Raw genomic sequence first — 21486 nt, forward strand, 5'->3', positions numbered from 1 at the left:
ATAGTCTCTGCCTTCAAGCTCATGGTCTAGTGAGATAAAAATATATTCACATAATAAAAAAAGAATGAGGTAAATGCTATAATAAGTTATAAACAAGTTCTGTGATGGATGGAGGAAGAGTAAAGTCTTAGAATCGAAAAAAGGGTTCTTAAAATACACAGTATCTAAATTATGTCTTAAAATATGAGCATGACTATGACAGAAAGAGAAGGAAGAAAAGTACCCAAGAAGAGAGAATAGCTGATAGAAAGCACAGAAGTTATAGAGGCAGGATCTATTAAAAGCATAAGAAAAAGTTCAGTATAGGCCTGAGTATAGTATACAGAGTGGCCATGATGACAGAAGAAAGAAAGGATAGGAAGAGAGGAGCCTCATACACCACACTGTGAGATGGTGTAGCAGAGGAAAAAGAACAGTTTTGAAAGGTGTTAACAATAATCCTAGGCAAGAGATTGGGGTCAGAATTAAGAAGCAGACTATTTGGTGACAGACTGGTTATGGGAATGAGAAAGAAAGATAAGTCAAGGTTAAAGTGACACCACTGAAATGAAGAATGCAAAAGGAAATACAGGGATTTTGTGTGTGTGTGCGTCTTAAAGATTTATCTATTTTAGAGAGAGAAGGAGGGACAGAGGGAGGGGAGGGACAGAGAACTCATGGCAGGGGAAAAAGCAAAGGGAGAAAGAATCTCAAGCAGACTCCATGCTGAGTGTGCAGCCTGACCTTGGGCTCAATCTCACAACCCTGAGATCATGATTTGAGCCAAAACCAAGAGTCAGAGGCTTAACTGACTGAGCCACCGAGGCGCTGGGGAAATACAGGTTTGTTTGATAATCTCAGTTGGAGAGAATCATCTGACTTCTGCTTTCCTATCTACCGATTAACTTATTTGCATGCCTTCTCTAACTAAAACTGAGTTTTATTATAAATTACATATTTTAACAACTTTATAAAATAACTGTAAGAAATAAAGGCAACCTAGCAAAACCTAACCAGAATCTTTAGGATGTCTTAGAAACAGCAGATAGAAAGAATGAAAGGAATGAAAATAGGAAAAACAAAAAAACTTACTAGGTTTAAATATTGGATAAACTTCTCAATTTACATACATGGTTCCAAATTTTTATTTGAAAATTATTTGAAATCTAGAATATATTTTCTCCAAAAAAAAAAAAAAAATGGGATATAAAGTAGAGCTGAATTACACAAGTGTTACATCAACCTGCTAAAGAACCAACCTCACCCAACAACCAAAGCACTACAATTAGGACAATAGGCTACTCTAAAGTTAGACGGTTTGGGATTCAATTTCTATCTCCTCTATTATTTACGGTGTGATCTTGGGCAAGTTAACTGTGCAAGTCGAAGACTCCTCACTTTTAAAATAGAGATGACAGAGGTGCCTGACTGGCTCAGTCAGTACAGCATGTGACTCTTGATCTCGGGTTGTGAGTTCAAGCCTCACGCTCGGTGTAGAGATTTACTTAAAAATAAAATCTTAAAAAAAAAAAAGATGGTATGAGCTACTTCAAAGAATTACTACAAGGATTAAAAGAGATAACCCACCTAAAGCAGTTAGCACATTCATTCAACCAACAGGTATTTTTTTTTTCAATTTTATTTATTTATTCATGGGGGGGGGGGGGGCAGAGACAAAGGCAGAGGGAGAAGCAGGCTCCATGCAGGGGAGCCTGAATCAGGACTCAAACTCGGGAATCTGGGATCACGCCCTAAGCCAAAGGGAGGCGCTCAACCACTGAACCACCCAGGCGTCCCCAACCAACTTGTATTTACTGAGTACCACCTATGTGTCAGGCACTAATTCTAAGCACTGGCAATGAAGCAGTAAACAAACAAAAAAAATTTGCTACTCTCATGGAGCTTATGTTCCTACATAAGGAACACGTAAAAATGTCTGATGATCCTCTCATTAGATGCAGAGAAAGCATTTGACAAAATACAGCATCCATTTCTGATCAAAACTCTTCAGAGTGTAGGGATAGAGGGAACATTCCTCAACATCTTAAAAGCCATCTAAAAAAGCCCACAGCAAATATCATTCTCAATGGGGAAGCACTGGGAGCCTTTCCCCTAAGATCAGGAACAAGACAGGGATGTCCACTCTCACCACTGCTATTCAACATAGTACTGGAAGTCCTAGCCTCAGCAATCAGACAACAAAAAGACATTAAAGGCATTCAAATTGGCAAAGAAGAAGTCAAACTCTCCCTCTTCGCCGACGACATGATACTCTACATAGAAAACCCAAAAGTCTCCACCCCAAGATTGCTAGAACTCATACAGCAATTTGGTAGCGTTGCAGGATACAAAATCAATGCCCAGAAATCAGTGGCATTTCTATACACTAACAATGAGACTGAAGAAAGAGAAATTAAGGAGTCAATCCCATTTACAATTGCACCCAAAAGCATAAGATACCTAGGAATAAACCTAACCAAAGATATAAAGGCTCTATACCCTAAAAACTATAAAACACTTCTGAAAGAAATTGAGGAAGACACAAAGAGATGAAAAAATATTCCATGCTCATGGATTGGCAGAATTAATATTGTGAAAATGTCAATGCTACCCAGGGCAATATACACGTTTAATGCAATCCCTATCAAAATACCATGGACTTTCTTCAGAGAGAACAAATTATTTTAAGATTTGTGTGGAATCAGAAAAAACCCCAAATAGCCAGGGGAATTTTAAAAAAGAAAACCATAGCTGGGGGCATCACAATGCCAGATTTCAGGTTGTACTACAAAGCTGTGGTCATCAAGACAGTGTGGTACTGGCACAAAAACAGACACATAGATCAATGGAACAGAATAGAGAACCCAGAAGTGGACCCTGAACTTTATAGTCAACTAATATTCGATAAAGGAGGAAAAACTATCCATTGGAAGAAAGACAGTCTCTTCAATAAATGGTGCTGGGAAAATTGGACATCCACATGCAGAAGAATGAAACTAGACCACTCCCTTTCACCATACACAAAGATAAACTCAAAATGGATGAAAGATCTAAATGTGAGACAAGATTCCATCAAAATCCTAGAGAAGAACACAGGCAACACCCTTTTTGAACTCGGCCACAGTAACTTAACTTCTTGCAAGATAAATCCACGAAGGCAAAAGAAACAAAAGCAAAAATGAACTATTGGGACTTCATCAAGATAAGAAGCTTTTGCACAGCAAAGGATACAGTCAACAAAACTAAAAGACAACCTACAGGATGGGAGAAGATATTTGCAAATGACATATCAGATAAAGGGTTAGTTTCCAAGATCTATAAAGAACTTATTAAACTCAACACCAAAGAAACAAACAATCCAATCATGAAATGGGCAAAAGACATGAACAGAAATCTCACAGAGGAAGACATAGACATAGCCAACAAGCACACGAGAAAATGCTCTGCATCACTTGCCATCAGGGAAATACAAATCAAAACCACAATGAGATACCACCTCACCCCAGTGAGAATGGGGAAAATTAACAAGGCAGGAAACCACAAATGTTGGAGAGGATGTGGAGAAAAGTGAACCCTCTTGCACTGTTGGTGGGAATGTGAACTGGTGCAGCCACTCTGGAAAACTGTGTGGAGGTTCCTCAAACAGTTAAAAATAGACCTGCCCTACGACCCAGTAATTGCACTGTTGGGGATTTACCCCAAAGATACAGATGCAATGAAATGCCGGGACGCCTGCACCCCGATGTTTATAGCAGCAATGGCCACAATAGCCAAACTGTGGAAGGAGCCCCGGTGTCCATCGAAAGATGAGTGGATAAAGAAGATGTGGTTTATGTATACAATGGAATATTACTCAGCTATTAGAAATGATAAATACCCACCATTTGCTTCAACGTGGATGGAACTGGAGGGTATTATGCTGAGTGAAGTAAGTCAGTCGGAGAAGGACAAACAGTGTATGTTCTCATTCATTTGGGGAATATAAATAATACTGAAAGGGAATATAAGGGAAGGGAGAAGAAATGTGTGGGAAATATCAGAAAGGGAGACAGAACGTAAAGACTGCTAACTCTGGGAAACGAACTAGGGGTGGTAGAAGGGGAGGAGAGCGGGGGGTGGGAGTGAATGGGTGACGGGCACTGGGGGTTATTCTGTATGTTGGTAAATTGAACACCAATAAAAAATAAATTAAAAAAAAAAGAAGAAGAAAAAGGAATGAGGTCAGATTTCTGGGCACTAAACATTAGTTAGGTCATGTATTTTTTCAGTGCTAGGTGATGTGTATCAAATCTTCGATTTGATATCAAAATATCTAGATTCCTTTGGACACATAAAAGAGAGCCACAGACTTCTATTTTATTAAAATATACCAGCACAGTCAAATATTAAAATACATGAGAAATTCTGTTCTCTGTAGACCTTCAAATTGGTCTTGGAAAACATGAGGTGTTAACATTGTAAAAAAAAAAAAAAATGTCTGATGAAGATAAATGCTATGAAAAATAAAGTAGGATACAAAAGACAAAGAGTGACGACAAAGAGTGACAAGAAGATGGGGTACTAGTTTGGCAGTAGGAAAGGCCCTCTAATGAGGAAACATCTGAACAGAGACCTGCCCGGCTCAATTAGAAGAGCATGCAACTCTTGATCTTGGAATTTTGAGTTTGAGCCCCACGTTGGGTGTGGAGATTGCTTAAAAATGAAATTAGGGCAGCCCAGGTGGCTCAGCGGTTTAGCGCCGCCTTCCTCCCACAGTGTGATCCTGGAGACATGGGATGGAGTCCTACATCGGGCTCCCTTTGTGGAGCCTGCTTCTCCCTCTGCCTGTGTCGCTGCCACTCTGTGTCTCTCATGAATAAATAAATAAAATCTTTAAAAATAAATAAATCAATAAATAAATAAATAAATAAAAATTTAAAAAAAAAAAAACAAAGAGTAGAGCATGACAGAAACAAACATCGAGGGATCCCTGGGTGGCGCAGCGGTTTGGCGCCTGCCTTTGGCCCAGGGCACGATCCTGGAGACCGGGGATCGAGTCCCACATCGGGCTCCCGGTGCATGGAGCCTGCTTCTCCCTCTGCCTGTGTCTCTGCCTCTCTCTCTCTCTCTCTGTGACTATATTAAATAAATTAAAAAAAAAAAAAAAAAGAAACAAACATCGATTCGGCCAGGAAGAGTACATTTTAAACCCAGATCTCAAACTATACCCACAAATTAAAAAAATAAAATAAATAAAAATAAAAAAACTATACCCACAAATAAAAGCCATACAATGCAAGCTCAAATGTTTTTTACAAAATCACAATAAAGAAACAGTCCCCACCAATGAGCAGAACAAGTCTTACAGAAAGAGAATCCCCCAAACAACAAAGAAAATAAAAATGATCAGATACACAATCCTGAAATGTTAAAGAAAGTAAGATCAAAAGTAGGACTCAGGAGGGTGCCTGGGTGGCTCAATCAGTTAAGCATGTACCTTTGGCTCAGGTCAGTGTCCTGGCATCCAGCCCCACATCAGGCTCCCTGCTCAATGTAGACTCTGTTCCTCCATCTCCCTCTGCCCATACCCCCTGCTCATGCTCTGTCTCTCTCTCTCTCAAACAAATAAATAAATTCTTTAAAAAAAAAAATTAGGACTCAGGAAGAAAAACTATAAACTATGAATATGAAAAATTCAAGATTTGAAATTTATAATTTACATATAACTTATTGGGATCCCTGGGTGGCGCAGAGGTTTGGCGCCTGCCTGTGGCCCAGGGCGCGATCCTGGAGACCCAGGATCAAATCCCACGTCGGGCTCCTGGCACATGGAGCCTGCTTCTCCCTCTGCCTGTGTCTCTGCCTCTCTCTCTCTATGTGACTATCATAAATAAATAAAAATTTAAAAAAATACATATAATTTATTGATATTTATAATATAATTAGATATTTGAGAGGAAATCTTTCTAGGCAGAGGGAAAAACTAAAGCAGAGGGGCTACTGCCTCCAGAACTGAATAAGCAAGGAGGCAGAGTGGAAAGAAATGAGGGCAAAGGTTAATACTTAATAGGTCACACAATAATTTCTACAGAAAAAATGTAGCTAATAATCATTTATTCTTTCCCATTTAAGCATCAAATATAGCAGCCAGAGCAGAGCTCCAAAAAGGTTTAGAAGGGAATCAAAGAGTAATTGCTTTTTACGAAATGGAAACAGTCTTAAGTAGTAATCCTGGTGCCAATGAAGAAATCTGGGTCTTGTGTGAACAAGATAGAGAAAAAGGAAAAAGGAAAACTATCCCTAAGTGATTCAGAAGATGAGTAGCTGGAGGCAACAATGATCAAAAGAAAAAAAGGATCCAGTTGGAATTGCCATTTCAAAGGGGGCATTTCAAATTTGAGTATTAATTAGTAATCAGGACATCCTTTCAGGATTCAAAAATTTCACAAGTGAAGTCAATATTTACATTCTATAGCAGTAAGAATTTAAAACAAAACTCTCAGAGACGTGCCAAATTTTTCCATTTTAACTTTAATGCTCAACTTTTTCCAAATCTTTTCAAGAGATAGTAGTAAGCAGCAAAGTTATTAATTTTTCTTTTCTTTCAGGGCCTGATCCTGGAGTTCAGGGATCGAGTCCCACATCAGACTCCCTGCATGGAGCCTGCTTCTCCCTCTGCCTCTCTCTCTCTGTCTCTCATGAATAAATAAATAAAATCTTTAAAAAAAAAAAAAAAAAAAGAACTTTGCTCAACTGAATCTTTTTTTTTAATATCGCACTTAAATAAATCAATAGAACAGACTCTACTTGTCTGAAACTAGGCTCCTGAAAAATTAGCTCACAATCCAGGATTACATAACACCCTTGTAAACAACACCCCCCCAGAGATAAAATATACCTACTAGACAACAAAAACAGAATAACTAAAGATATAAAAGAACAAGAGAGAAGAAAAAAATAGAAGATTCTATTTTTAAAACAATACAAATTTGAGTAACTTCTAAAAGTATAGTCCATAAAAAGAAAAACTCAAAAGAACAGGTTAGATTACAGATTCAATGGAAATTAAGAAGAAACCAGAAAAAAGATATGAATCACAAGAAAGATCGAAAATATGAAAGATTGAGACATGAAGGACAGAATGGAAAAAAACATGTCACATATTAGAAATTACAAAATACAAATAAATAAAATGAATGGGGCGCCTAGGTGCTCAGTCGGTTAAGTGAACTGCCTTTGGCTCAGGTCATGATCCTACCATCCTGGGATTAAGCCCCACGTCAGGCACCCTGCTCAGAGGGGAATCTACTTCACCTTCTCCCTCTGACCCCTTCCCCTGCTTGTGCTCTCCCTTGTACTCTCTCTCAAATAAATAAATAAGAAATCTTAAAAAAAAAAAAAAAGGGTAAAATGAAGAAAAGCCATTATTCATGGGAATTCTCCAGAAAAACACATTTAAGAAGCACAACCACCCATAGATAAGTTATGGTAAAACTACAGAACCTCAAAACCAAAGAAAAAAATCTTAAAAGCAACCACAGAAACTGATTAGCTATAAAGTTAAGTAATTAAAACTGTAACAGGGACAACTTCAATAAGAGACTAGAGAGGAAACACAATCTTCAAAATATTAAGAGAAAATTATCATCAACTAGAATTCTATATCCAGCTAAACTAGATTCAAGAGCAAGGGAAATATGAAGAAATTTCTAAACAAATACTGAGTTTACCACTCAAAGACCCTCACTAAAAGAACTACAGGGCACTTAGATAACTCGTTCAGTTAAGCACCTGACTCTTGATCTTGGCCAGGTCATCATCTCTGGGATGCAAGACTGAGCCCCACAATGCACTCTATGCTGGGTCTGAAGCCTGCTTAAGATTCTCTCTCCACCTCTTCCTCTGTCACTCCCCCTGCTTGCACTCTCTTCCTTGCTCTCTCTCAAAAAAATAAAATCTTTTTAAAAAGTGAATTAAAAATAAGAATGTGGATTTTTTTTAATTTTCTTTTAATTTCATTTAAGTAAACTCTAGTCCTAATGTGGGGCTTGAATTCATGACTGAGATCAAGAACAAGCCATGTGCCCCAAGAGAGTGGGGCTTTTTGGTGACTATATACTGATCACAGTGAGTATATTAATAGGATATAATAATGGTTTTGGTAATCAGTTGCAGAAGGTAATACCAGTTGTTGTCTTAGTTATTTGTCAGGATTAATGTTCATATGACTTTTTCTTAAAATTGATTTGTTTTCATAATAGATTTACTGTATAAAGTACCATATATTCAAATTTATGGGACAAGATTATCCTTTCTTCCTATAAAGTATAAATTTAAGTAGAGTTTATTTAGCATTTAAATTTTCAAATAAGACATTTAAGAAGTCAAAGAATCAATTTTACATGCTGCTATTTTGGCTAGACCTATCTCATATGATTTAATAAAATGATATTGTTCCCTTTTATGAAATGTATTATGTTTTTTTAATGGGATTAATTCATTCATTCAATGAATACTTGTGGAGCAGAAATGGTGTGCCAGGCATGGGTGTCAGGTAGATGCGGAGAATAAAACAGTGAATAAGAGGTACAGACTTTGTCTTCATGGAGTTTAAACTGTCAATTCTTTACCCTCTAGGTACCCCATTTCTTTAACTATACTTCTATCCTTTTATTTATTCATTTATTTATTTTATCATTTTAAGTCTAATTTAGTTTATTAGATTTTCTGATACTTTACAAGTATACCCCATTCTTATTCCTGTCTGTTGAAAGTGAATCATCCTTGTGACATTTAAATATTGACTACATTGATTACATTATTAGATGATGATGATGTCTGTCCTATATATTCGACTAAGACTTCTTCCCCCCCACCCCCCATCTAAAACTTCCGGGAGTACAATCTAATGGCTATACAGAAGTGAAATACAATGTGGTATTTAATTTCTGATCTTATAACCAACCTTATATGAAATGAGGTGGGGGGGGATACCATGTGGATGAATTTTTAATGTCCTTTATTATTGTGCCAGTACATTCCTATTCGGATTGTTTTTACATATAACTAAATTGCGGGGCACTTGGCTTATTTAGGTGGCAGAGCATGTGACTCTTGATCTTGGGGTTGTAGGTTTGAGCCCCACGTTAAGTGTAGAGATTACTTCTTTAAAATCATAAAAAAAAAAAACTAAACTTGAACTTTTAACTTTTTAGTGGTAATTAACAGTACAATGATTGTGATTTGTGATTTGGTCTTTTCTGCGATAATTCTGGGTAATTAATTTAAATATTGGTGTTTGGGAATATGATTTGGGATAGTGAATATTTCTTTACTCCTGTCTTCTACATCTTCAGTATACTGCACCTGTTCAGTACTCAACACTTTTTTTCCTGTATAGTTACAGTAGCTTACCTGCTGGTATTTCTGCTTCTTCGGTGTCTTCTTCTAAATACTCTCCACAACTCCTGCAGTATTTTGTGTAAAGTTAAAATCTGACCGTTTGATTTTCCTTTCAAAATCTTTCTATAGTTAGTTTCTCATTCTTTTCTGGGTAAAGGCCAAGTTCCTTAACATGACAGATAACTAACCTGGATCTTGGTTTATCTCTTGCCATTCCCTTCCCCAAACTTTGTACAGTATTGAACTTTGAGGCTCTTAGAGTGTCTGCTCCCAAGTGACATGTCACTTCCATTCATATTTCATGGATCAAGGGAAATCACACGGCCATGCTTGAGTTTATCACAGAATGCTTGACTTTCACAGGATGAAACAACTTGTAGTCAGAGACACTGAATATTGGAAAACAGGAATATTTCTTCATATTTCTTAGATTTACTGATGTTTACTATGTGGTTGGCTCATATGTATGTCTTGCATTTCACTCTATTTCTTGGTTCTACTTCTGAAGTATATCCCTTAGTAGTTTATTTTTTTTATTTTTTGAGGATGGAGTCTTCTAGCATGTGACGATGTTTGACATGATTGGTCATTTTCTCTGTCCTCAGACTCTTTTCTGCCTGACTTCTGTGCCCCAGCCCTCCTGGTGCTCCTCCTTTCCCCCTGGCCACTCCTTCATGCCCACTACCTGGCTTCTAAGTGCTGCTCTTCACCAGCTCTCACTCTGGTCATCACCTTCGCACTTGTGCTACACAAGGGTAGCATCCAAGCGCCCCAAAAATCCACTTTCTTATAGGATTGATATAGAAGGTCATTTCAATTCTGGAAGCTAAGCTTTTTTATTTGAGGGGCACCTGGGTGGCTCAGATGCTGGTTGAGCATCTGCCTTTGGCTCAGGTCGTGATCCCAAGGTCCTGGGATGGAGTCCTGCATCAGGCTCCCCACAGGGAGACTATTTCTCCTTCTGCCTATGTCTGTGCCTCTCTCTGTCTCTGATGAATAAATATTTTTTAATCACATTCAAAAAATAAAAAATTAAAATCTTAAAATCTTAAAAAAAAAAGATTTTTTTTTTATTTGAGAGAGAGAGAGTGCATGAGACAGAGAGTACACGAGAGCAAGAGAAAACATGAGCAGGGGAAGGGGCTGAGTGAAAGGGAGAAGTAGGCTCCCTGATGAGCAGAGAGTCCAAGGAGACACAGGTTCAATTCCAGGACCCTGGGATCATTACCTGAACCAAAGGCTGATGCTTAACTGACTGAGCCACGCAGGCACCCCTAAGCTAATTAAATCTTAACCATGAAAGTAAAGAAGCAAATTCCACTATCTTGTATAATGTTTAACTATGTCATTAATTCCATCCAATTTAAAAATCACATTCAAGGGACACCTGGGTGGCTCAATGGTTGAGCATCTGCCTTTGGCTCAGGGCAGGATCTTGGGATCTAGGATCGAGTCCCACATTGGGCTCCCTGCAGGGAGCCTGCTTCTCCCTCTGCCTATGTCTCAGCCTCTCTCTCTGTGTCTCTCATGAATAAATAAATAAATATTTTTTAATCACATTCAAAAAATAAAAAATAAAAATAAAAATCATATTCACTAAAACCTCTCTTTTCCTAACATGCATTTTAGGTATTTAAATGGGGGGGGGGGAGGAATAACCCTACCTTTCATAAGGCAAATCTTGACTATATTAGGCAGCTCATAAACAATCTACTTTCCCAGAGTTACTATTCAAATACAAAATTGAAAGATGCCTTAAGCCACTTTTTTACATTTAAGGGTTTTTGTAGTTATAGACCATGTATGGCCTAGTGGTTAACAGTTGAGGTTGTGGACTCCCTGGACTTGAATCTCAGCAATGACTTAAGCAAGCTACATATACTCTGCCTCAGTTTCACCATTTATAAAATGAATATTATAATAGCACAGTATCTTCTATGCAACTTATATCTTTGCCTTGAATTACAGAGTAGAATAATGTAGGAATAGTGTGGATATGATCCTGGTTCATACATAATTTTTTCCAAAAGAATTAAAAAGAATAAATTGGCAATATGCAAAGATTTTATGAAAAACCTAAAAATCTGCAGAACTGCTTTCCTTTAATGCAAATAGTACCTGGGTTAATGACTCCAAGAACTAGTATGCTTTTTCTACAATGTTAAATATCCAACAATCTGCAAATACGAATGAAAAACCACAAAAACATTCCTCACTGTATTAAAACAATGAATTAATGAGGAAAGCTACACCGTGGATCACATATTTAATACTGATAAAAATGTTGTCTATCAGAACTAAAATAACCAAGCCTACATATCAATGAAGGAAGCATGAGCTCCAGGGTTACTACCACAAAGTGAATGTGATGCTAACATGAAAATACTAGTAGAGATTTAACCTTGATAGTATTTTCATCCAGGATTATTATTGATTTTGTTAGTATTCTGGTCACAAGGTGCCACAGGTTTTGAATGGCCCACCCCAATCCTATTTTCCCCCCATAAATCCTGTTTCTTAGTCTGCTTTTGCAAAAACACAAGGCATTTTGGTAGAAACACCTATGTAAATTGTATGAATTGGGTTAATACACACATCAAACAGAGCCTGGCACGCTCAGTAAGTCTTAGATATTGCTATGATAAAGCAAAAAAAAATTAATTTCAAACTCAAAAGCCTATCACAGTTATCAATGTATGTTTCCCCTACCTCAAGAGTCAGAGATCATCTTACCAACACTGAAAATAAAAACTGAACCCAAAAAGTCTTTGAAATAGATTAAGAACTGTAAATCCACCTAATGTTTTAGTAAACTGACAAAATCACCCACTCACACTTCTGGCCACTGGCACTACTTTGCCTATCCACTCATGACTGCAACAAGGAAAATTATCTAAAAATGCTATGGATTTTGTGTCTGCTTAATGTCTATCAATTTCATAGCAATTTGATGTAAGAAAATGAGTTAGTGATAACAATATTAATCATTTTACAATACCTTTATATAATTTTCTGTAATAAGTAATAGTTTTTCTCCATTTTAGATACCAATGAGCCTCTAAAATGCATGCTTACTTTGTTTCTAGAAAGTTACTTTAAGTAATTTCTACACCCAATGTGGGGCCCAAACTCACAACCCCAAGATCAAGAATCATAAGCTCAAGGCGCCTGAGTGGCCCAGTGGGTTAAGTATCTGCCTTCAGATCAGGTCATGATACCAGGATCATGCCCCACATGGGGCTCCCTGCCTCAGGAGAGAGTCTGCTTCTCCCTCTTCCTCTTGCCCCTTTTCTCCACTTGTGTTCTCTCTCTCTCTCTCTCAAATAAATAAATAAAAGTCTTTTTAAAAAAGAAAAAAAGAACCGCAAGCTCTTCCAATTGAGCCTGCCAGGCACCCCTAGATTTGTTGACACCAATTTGAAACTGATTGACTATCATATTATTATCAGGACTTTTTTTTAAGTTTCATGTATTAACATAAAACCAACACTTTTTTAAAAATGATTTATGTTAAAATCTTTTTAACATAAAGCTGTCCCAACAGCTTTTAAGCCAAAGACTCACTAGTAAGACTCACTGCATACAAGTTTCTGAGTATATATCCCATTACATGAAATAATACTAGAGAAAAGGAAAAAACTAAGAGGTTATAAGAGACTATTCTGAAAAGAACAAAATTTGTTCCTTAGTGATAAAACAGATATTGAAGTAACTCAAATACAAATGTATTTATAAGCTCTGAGACAGAATTATTTTTATTCAAGATATTGAAGCCCAAAGATCATAAAGACTAGTTTCAACTAGATACTGTAATATGGGATTTAAGATAACATATTTGTATTGGGTGCCTGGGTTGCTCAGTCCATTAAGCATCCAACTCTTGATTTTTGGCTCAGGTCATGATCTGAGTGGTGAAATCCAGAGTCTGCTTGGCATTCCCCGCCTCTCCCTCAGCCCCTCTACCCACTCACTGGTGCCCTAAAATTAATTAAATTAAAACTTTAAAAAGATAACATATTTGTACTACTTTCTCAGTTTTTTCACTAGAAACAACAAAATCCAAACACCTCATTAGAGGACTGATAATTTAAAATTCTCATTGCTTTGTAAGATTTACTATAGTTTATAAATAAAAATATCGCACCACAATTAAGCTATTATTCATTGAACAAAGATCTTATTAGGCAAAAAGAGTATCTTTTTCAGTTCCCAAGCTGATTTACTTCTAACAAAACATAATTGAGGGACTCCTGGGTGGCTCAGCGGTTTAGAGCCTGCCTTCGGCTCAGAGCGTGATCCTGGAATTCCGGGATCAAGACGCACATTGGGCTCCCTGCGAGGAGCCTGCTTCTCCCTCTGCTTATGTCTCTGCCTCTCTGTACATGTGTCTCTCATGAATAAATAAATAAAATCTTTAAAAAGAAAAAACAAAAACATAACTGAGACCTCATCAGTTTTCATCTTTCTCAAAATATATATGGAAAATCCAGCCCCTCACCTCTAAAACTGCAATTTTTATAGGACATAAATTACTAAAAGACTTATAACTCTGGTCAAAAGAAGCCTGAGAAATAAATGTAAACACCCAGGTGCGGTTTCTAACAAAAATTAGAACACGAACTTCAGATAGTTACATAATCTTAGAAGTCTTTTGGTGTACAATTTCCTACCTAAAGAGTCTGCTCTACAAAATCCCCAATATGCAGTCTTTCACAACCTCTATTAACAAGAAATTCTGCACTTCACACAACACATCTCAGTCACATGTATTACTCTTGGACAAATCCAATTAAATCTCTGTGAAGAATCAGAAAAGATACACAAAGACACACAAAACATCTTAAAAATCTAAAACTAGTAGTGTTTTATGAAATTAGTTTAGCAAATTAGAAAGAATTCATGTAATCTCTATTTTTTATTGTTTCTTTCTTCTGCTTTTTACTTTATATATTGTCCCAACAGCTTTTAAGCCAAAGACTCACTAGTAAGACTCACTGCATACAAGTTTCTGAGTATATATCCCATTACATGAAATAATACTAGAGAAAAGGAAAACACTAAGAGGTTATAAGAGACTATTCTGAAAAGCAAGTTAACAAAATTTGTTAACTTACAGATATTGAAGTAACTCAAAACTGTACAAAGAAAAATGCAATCTACATAAAAAGTAACTTCATAATAGAAAATAGTAAAAGAAATATGGATTAAGTTCTGAACAACACATCTTTTTCAGAAAAGAATAAAATTAGGCTAATGACTATAATTTATTAAATGATAAGATTGGGATATTTCCACTTAATTTAACAAACTTTTTTTTTAACAAACATTTTTGAATATCAAACACTGTAAAAAGTTCTAAAGTATAAAGATAAATAAAACAATTTATTATCTAAGTACTATAAAACAAATGCACTCCTGATATTTTTCTTCACATATACAGAAACTATTAAAAATACTTTAAAGGATTTATGTGTGGAAAGAGATACCTTATAATATAAAAATTAAATATGCTAGATAAGTTTAGCTAGGTCAGTATGAAAAACAAAAGCTTTCTTTTTCTATTAATTCACAAACAAAAGAAAAATTCTGTTTTTCAGTTTTCCAAATTACTTCTCAGTTTAAAGTGGACCAATTTAAATGGAAACAAAACTGTATACCTGCAGGGACCTAAATGACTAATTCCATCACCTCCAAGAAACTATAAAGGTTTTAAAATTCATCAATTTACCTAAGTTCCTTTTAATTATCAACATTAATAAACAATATCCACTCATGATCTATATAAATGTTATATACTTTGAACCATTTATTCCATTTCTAGAAATTTCAATGCACAAAGCTGCCTAAAGAAGTATTTTGATAGCAAAAAAAAAAAACTTTTAATTCAAATAATTCATCTCCTCATACACTGAAAATATAAAACATTCATTAATTAAGAAAGACCTTGATAAATGGGAAGACAGTCCATATTCACGGAATGGAAAACTCAATATTCCTCAAAGTTACCGATAGATTCAACAACTCCCCGTCAAAATCCCAGCTTGCTTTTTCACAGAAACTGATAAACTAATCAGACAATTAATATGTAAATGCAAAGAACAGAGAATAGCCAAAATAACCTTGAAAAAAGAAGAATAAAGTAAAAGGACATACATCTCTATTTCAATACTTACTACAAAGCTTTAGTAATTAAGACAGTGGGGCAGTAGTAAAGAACAGACAGATCAAAGGAACTTACACTTATGGTCAACTGATTTTTGACAAAGGTGCAAAGATAATTCAGTGGGAAAGAATACCCATTTCAACAAAAAGCAGTAACATCTATATACAAAAAGATGAATTTAGACCCTATCTTATCATTCTATCACATCATACAAAAATCAACTCAAAATGGGGGCACCTGGATAGCTCAGTCAGAAGAGCATGAGACTCTTGATCCTGGGATCATGAATTCAAGCCCCATGCTGGGTGTAGAAATTACTTAAATTCTTTTTTAATAAATTAACTCAAAATGAATCACAGGCCTAAATGCAAGAGCTAAAACTATGAAACATCTTGAACACAGGATGTAAATGTTCTAAAATTAGATTGTGGTAATGCCTGCGCAGCTCTGTAAACTTAATAAAAATCACTAAATTGCATACTTAAAACAAGTGATTTTCTACGGTACGTAAATTTCAACAAAGGTGTTTAAAAGCAAGTCATTTCTAAAAAATCACAATGGCTATTAAGTATATTTCAAAAGAACTACATAATATATTGCAGAGCCAATAAGGCTAGTAATAGCTATACAGCAATAAAAAATAAGGTTGGTATATGATGACTTATCTAAAACTACAAATATTAAAATAATATCAATACTTATAATAGCAATGTGCCACATGTTATTTTAAGTGCTTTACAAGTATTTATTCATTTAATCCTGGCTACAGTGTAGTTTCCCTATTGTACAGAGGAAAAACTATGGCACAAAGGGTTTTTTAAAAACTTGCTCAAAATCACAATAGGATATTGAGTTAATGAATGAATTTTTTCTCTTTAAACAAACATATTAAAAAAAATAAATAAATAAATAAATAAACAAACATATTACTATTATATTATCATGCATTTGGAAAGAATAGTGGACATCGTTGCTTGTTTATCCAACTATCCATTTATCCTTTCATTTTTTTTTTTTTTTTAAGATTTTGAGAGAGAAAGAACGTGTGCATACAAGCAGGAAAGAGGCAGGAGAGAGAGAGAGAGAATCCCAAGCAGGCTCTACATCCAGCATGGAGCCCAACACATGATTGGAGCCCAGGATCCCAAGATCCAGAACCTGAGCCAAAATCAGACACCTAACCAACTGAGCCACCCAGGCACCCCTACCCTTCCATTTCTTATTTGAAATTCTTCCAAATTTTCATTTGTGTATCCACCTCTCCCCAGAGAGGCCATACACTTCAAAGAAAATTAACCCTATCCTGGCCTAGGTTTGCTTAAGCCAATCAACCATTTCAATAGCCACAGTCACTAGTTCAGTAATCCAGTCAGGACTCTTATCTGGAATGTTAGGACAGTGAGGCTCTGTCTCCCAAGAGATGTGAACAAAAATATATATGGCCCCAACCATCACTGGCAGCCATCCTACAATCGTGAGAAGAACAGCAACAGACTGAAGAAAGCAGAACAGAAACAGAAAGAAACTGATCTTTAACATTACTGTGTAACTGTCAGTCTTGTCCTACCTTTGGACTTGGAGACTATAAATCCTTTTTATTGTGTTTAAAACCAGCTCAAGTTTTCTATTACCTATAACATGATGTACAAATTCATGGGGGTTGGGGGAACACATTAACAAGCATCTTGTGTCATTATCTAATAAACGTTCATATAAAGGCTTGAAAAATAACTCCCTCAAATTTTATAGGTTTCTATAATATTTAATTGGACATTTTAAAATGTTATTTAAAATCTAAATTTCCAATTCTTCCTGAAAAATCAAAAGGTATGAGAGACTATTGGGCCCCTATTACCACAGTCCAACAACCAACCAGAATGGAATAGAAGCTGCCCCTTTAAGTCTACAAGTATACCCCTCTGCACACAGTCAATACTAACAGAGCCTCTATGTGACATTCTCAGCTCCTGGAGGTATTAAAAGTTTGTACCATTAATATCTTTAGCAAGACCTATACCAAATGACATATAATGAGTCATGAAAAGTTACATTCTATCTTCTAAGCTTTAACATTTTAATGAAAATCATATACTTTTTAAACAAATTTCATTAAAACATGTATTTGTCACTAGCCCATGGGAAACAATATCCTTGAACTGAATACTTTTAAAGACCTGATAGAAACCTTAAACTCAGCAAGTTCCTGAAAACATGCCAATACATTATTAATTACTCTGGGTCCAAACGTCTTGACAAATTATTTTAGCATACAGATAAAAACAAAATGAAATGGTTTTAAGTTGCAACAAGAAAAATGTAAAAGTTGACTAAAAGTTTGAAACACTTGAATTCACTTGTACTATTAATCAAAACTTACCCATAAAACAGATTTGCAAAAGAAATTATAAAAACAGTGGTAAATTTCAAAGGCATTTTGATCAAGTTACAATAAGGCCAAGCTACATTAGCAAAGTTAGGACACAGTACTTTGTAAAGATCTCTGAATGTATGGCTCTATTACTAATTTGGACAACTCCAAGGGAAGGGAAGTTGTTTAATTTTAACAGCACAAATATTATTAAAGTAGCTAATATGTAATCAGTAAAAAAGCAACAGTAGGACATAATCTGGCATTTAACAAAATGCCAGAAAAAGTTATGATAGCTATAAATGTTAAACTTACTAATGAAAACTCCAGTGAAGATAGGATAAAGGAGGAACACACAAAGATTCAGTGAAATTGGTAATATACTGATTAAGTTAGATGGAAGATTTACAGAGCTTATTACTTACACATATGACATATTCTGTCTGTATTCTATTTTTCACAATTTTATAAATTTTAACACAATATAAAAAATGTTAATGATAAGCTTTCTACATCCAAATGCCAAGTAAAAAAAAAAAACAACTGAATGACCAGAAAAACGTTTTTGCTTTTAAGCAGTTTTTTACTTTTTAAAGCAGTTTTGTGAAAGCTATTTGAATGTTAGAGGAAGAAATGAGGGTGGTAGAGTCAGTTAAGCCTCTAACTCTTGATTCAGGTCAGGTCATGACCTCAGGGTCATGAGATCCATCTCCACATCTGACTCTGGGCTCAGGGTGAAGTCTGCTTAAGATTCTCTCCCTCTCCCTCTGACTCTGCCCCTCCCAATCCCCCCAACTCACGCTCTCTCTTAAAGAAAAAAAAAGAAAAGAAAAAGAATTCTTCTGATGGAGATTTATTTCATCATTAATATTTAGTAGGACCAGTGTTTTTTGTATCCTCATATTGAGGAAAGTTACGCCTGAGCTATAAATACCTGCTGAGAGAAGCAAACAATTCTATATCAACTCAAGAGAAAGATGTACCCCTGGAAAGGTTGCCATTCTAAGAATCACCAAATTACAGGCAATCTATTCAACCTTTCAGTGTCTCAGTCTCCTCATCTATAAAATGAGATATATATTAAACAGTTGTTGAAAGGGGAATTTAAAAACATGTAAAGCATTTGGCCCATTGCCTGGCACATAGTAAATACAAGTCACAACCTCTATAAAATCATGATTATTAATGTCATTTCCTTCTTTGAGCAGAATTAAGATCAAAGCTAATAACTATCAGGAAATATTTAGGTGATGTAGTACTAAAAATGTTGAGATGGACTGGCTTATCAAATTCCCAAAATTTCAGTTCTCAAGATTTTCTAAAGACCAGCCAAGACCCTACATATCCATGAAAGAACATGAGAAGTATTTTAAGGGAGGAACTAATCTAATCCCGTGCTCTGCTTGAGCAGAGAATGACAGTAAAGAGGTATAACTGAACAGATTTTCCCTCTCCTTTTTACTGGACACCTATTACTATGAAAACAGGTAGCTGTGCAGGATGTAACCGATAATCTTATATCCCTACCAGGCCTACAAATCTAAGCAGTATATAAGCAAACCATTACTACAGAATTTGGATTTCCCTTAATAGAATGCAGGTGACTCGTGTTCGGTCATCTACCTTCATAGGAGGCATTCTAACGAACAAAGGAGTTCGAATCCTCCTTCTGCCAGAGTAATGTTGTATTTCACACACAAACAACTAATTATGGGCTGTATCAGTACCACAAATTTGTTTGTCAAGGTACATGAGGTTTAGAAAAAGAAAAATCTTTTAAAAATTTTTCAAGTCTATTTTGAAGGAATGAATCCATTTACCAGGTATCTTTTTGAGATTTACAAACTTTTAAAGATCACAAAACACACTAGATCCCCAAAGTTTTAGTAATTGTTGAAATAATGGATACCAGAGTACTATCCTGTATTTATGTATATTTGAACATTTCCATTATAGTTTTTAAAAAATGTGTACCCGTGTGTCTCTTTTTATATATAAGCAAACAAATGTTAGAGAAATACCCTATTGTTCAAAGTTTTTATATTCTAAAAGTAAGCGAATTTCACTTAGCTTCTTTCTCATTCTAGAAGTCATACTGCAGGTGACCAGACTATTGGTAAAGGTCTAGTGAAGGAAATAATTAACTGCCCTGGAATAAAACAAGCCTAACCTTGAAAATACAGAGGCAAAAGGGAAGGGTGCTAGACAGTTATTAGAGCTATTACATATTCATATTTGTTCCCATCGGTTATCTTCAAACACAGGTAAGTAGGCAGAAGAGGTGGAATAATTTACTTCTCATCTTTAAGTAGATGAGCAACAGAAGTTGCAGTAATGAAATCTAAAAAAGGCCCCTTAGAAATAACCATTTCTAAGGCTGGAGTAGAGAAAAATGAAAGTACTGCATGCCCACCTCTCAAAAATAACATTCGTAGTTCACAGTATATAACCAGCAACTTCCAATGACCAAAGATGTTTTACTGCTGGACACGCATTCACCAAAGAAATAGGTTTGATTACACTGCATCTGCCACAATCCTTCTCAAACTGCCATTCAATTTTCCACAAGATGAAACCCTAAATTAATTCCAAAATTTAATTTTTTTTAGTTACGTCTAAAAATAAAACTGATCAAAATATAAATACTAACTTTGTGGCAAACTGACCTTTCATCAGCCCTGTGAACAAAACTTTTGAGTTCGAAACATACAGCAAAATGTAACCTAGGCAGACTCAAGAGTAAGAAGTATGTAGGGCATTTGTTTCTCAACTCCAAAAAAGTCACAAAAAATATCTTTAAAATGTTAAAAAGAAACGCAGACTTAGCTACACATCCCAAGAAAAAAAAAAATGTTTATATAATAAAACTCCTCCACTGAACTCACACAAAAATACTTCCAAGCAACAACTACTTCCTTAGCCCGAAAGTTCACTTGCAGGAAACCTGGAGCACTTAAATTTACGTAATTCCCCTTAAACTGAAAAATACAAGACCTTCTTTCATTTAGGCCAGTATAATTTTGTTCTTTTATCCATGGAAAAAGCCATCAGCAATTCGAATCAAGCACATGGCTCCAGCTTTAACGTCTCGTTCCCCAGCCCCCTGAGAATACATGCTTATAAAATAGGTATGTACTTACCAGGTTAAAGACAGTTTCTACAATATCCCTATTGGATACTTCTCCAACTTCAACCAACCCCGTCAACACGGCGAATTTCATTCTGATGCCCCTGATGGGGAGCCCTGGTTTCAGGGACAATGCGCTCTCCTCAGCAGCGGTTTCTTCTTTCCCTCCACCTCCCCCGTCATCACCTGTTGGTGGCGGGGAAGGGACATTATTGTCTTCACTAGCCATTGCTAGCTGGTTCACGAGGAAGGGCAACTAGGAGTCACTACGGGACAGCAACTGCTGCACTCGGAGCGAGCGCACACACGCAACACGACACGAAAAGGGTCACTCTTCCAAGTTGTGGAGAAACCCCAGAAGCAGTTGACGGGGAAAGTCCTTGGCGTCGCCCTCGTCCTCTTGGAGAATATTTGTCCAATCTCTCTCCCCGAGGCTGACAACAACGCCAAACCCTATTGGAAGATTAA

The 21486-nt window shown here is 36.1% G+C and overlaps 1 protein-coding gene across 10 annotated transcripts in view; it reads right to left on the reverse strand.

The window, feature by feature from the left end:
- LRBA (LPS responsive beige-like anchor protein) overlaps nucleotides 1-21486 on the reverse strand; it is a 728875-nt gene that overhangs the window by 706659 nt on the left and 730 nt on the right. For all 10 annotated transcript variants that reach the window (XM_025439493.3, XM_025439495.3, XM_025439499.3 and 7 more), the window contains exon 2: nucleotides 21032-21471. In XM_025439493.3, coding sequence (XP_025295278.1) covers nucleotides 21032-21247 — 216 coding nt within the window. In that variant the 5' untranslated portion in view covers nucleotides 21248-21471. The remainder of the gene's footprint in view (nucleotides 1-21031; nucleotides 21472-21486) is intronic.

Source organism: Canis lupus, chromosome 15 (genome assembly GCF_003254725.2).
Source record: "Canis lupus dingo isolate Sandy chromosome 15, ASM325472v2, whole genome shotgun sequence".
Classification (NCBI taxonomy): Eukaryota; Metazoa; Chordata; class Mammalia; order Carnivora; family Canidae; genus Canis; species Canis lupus.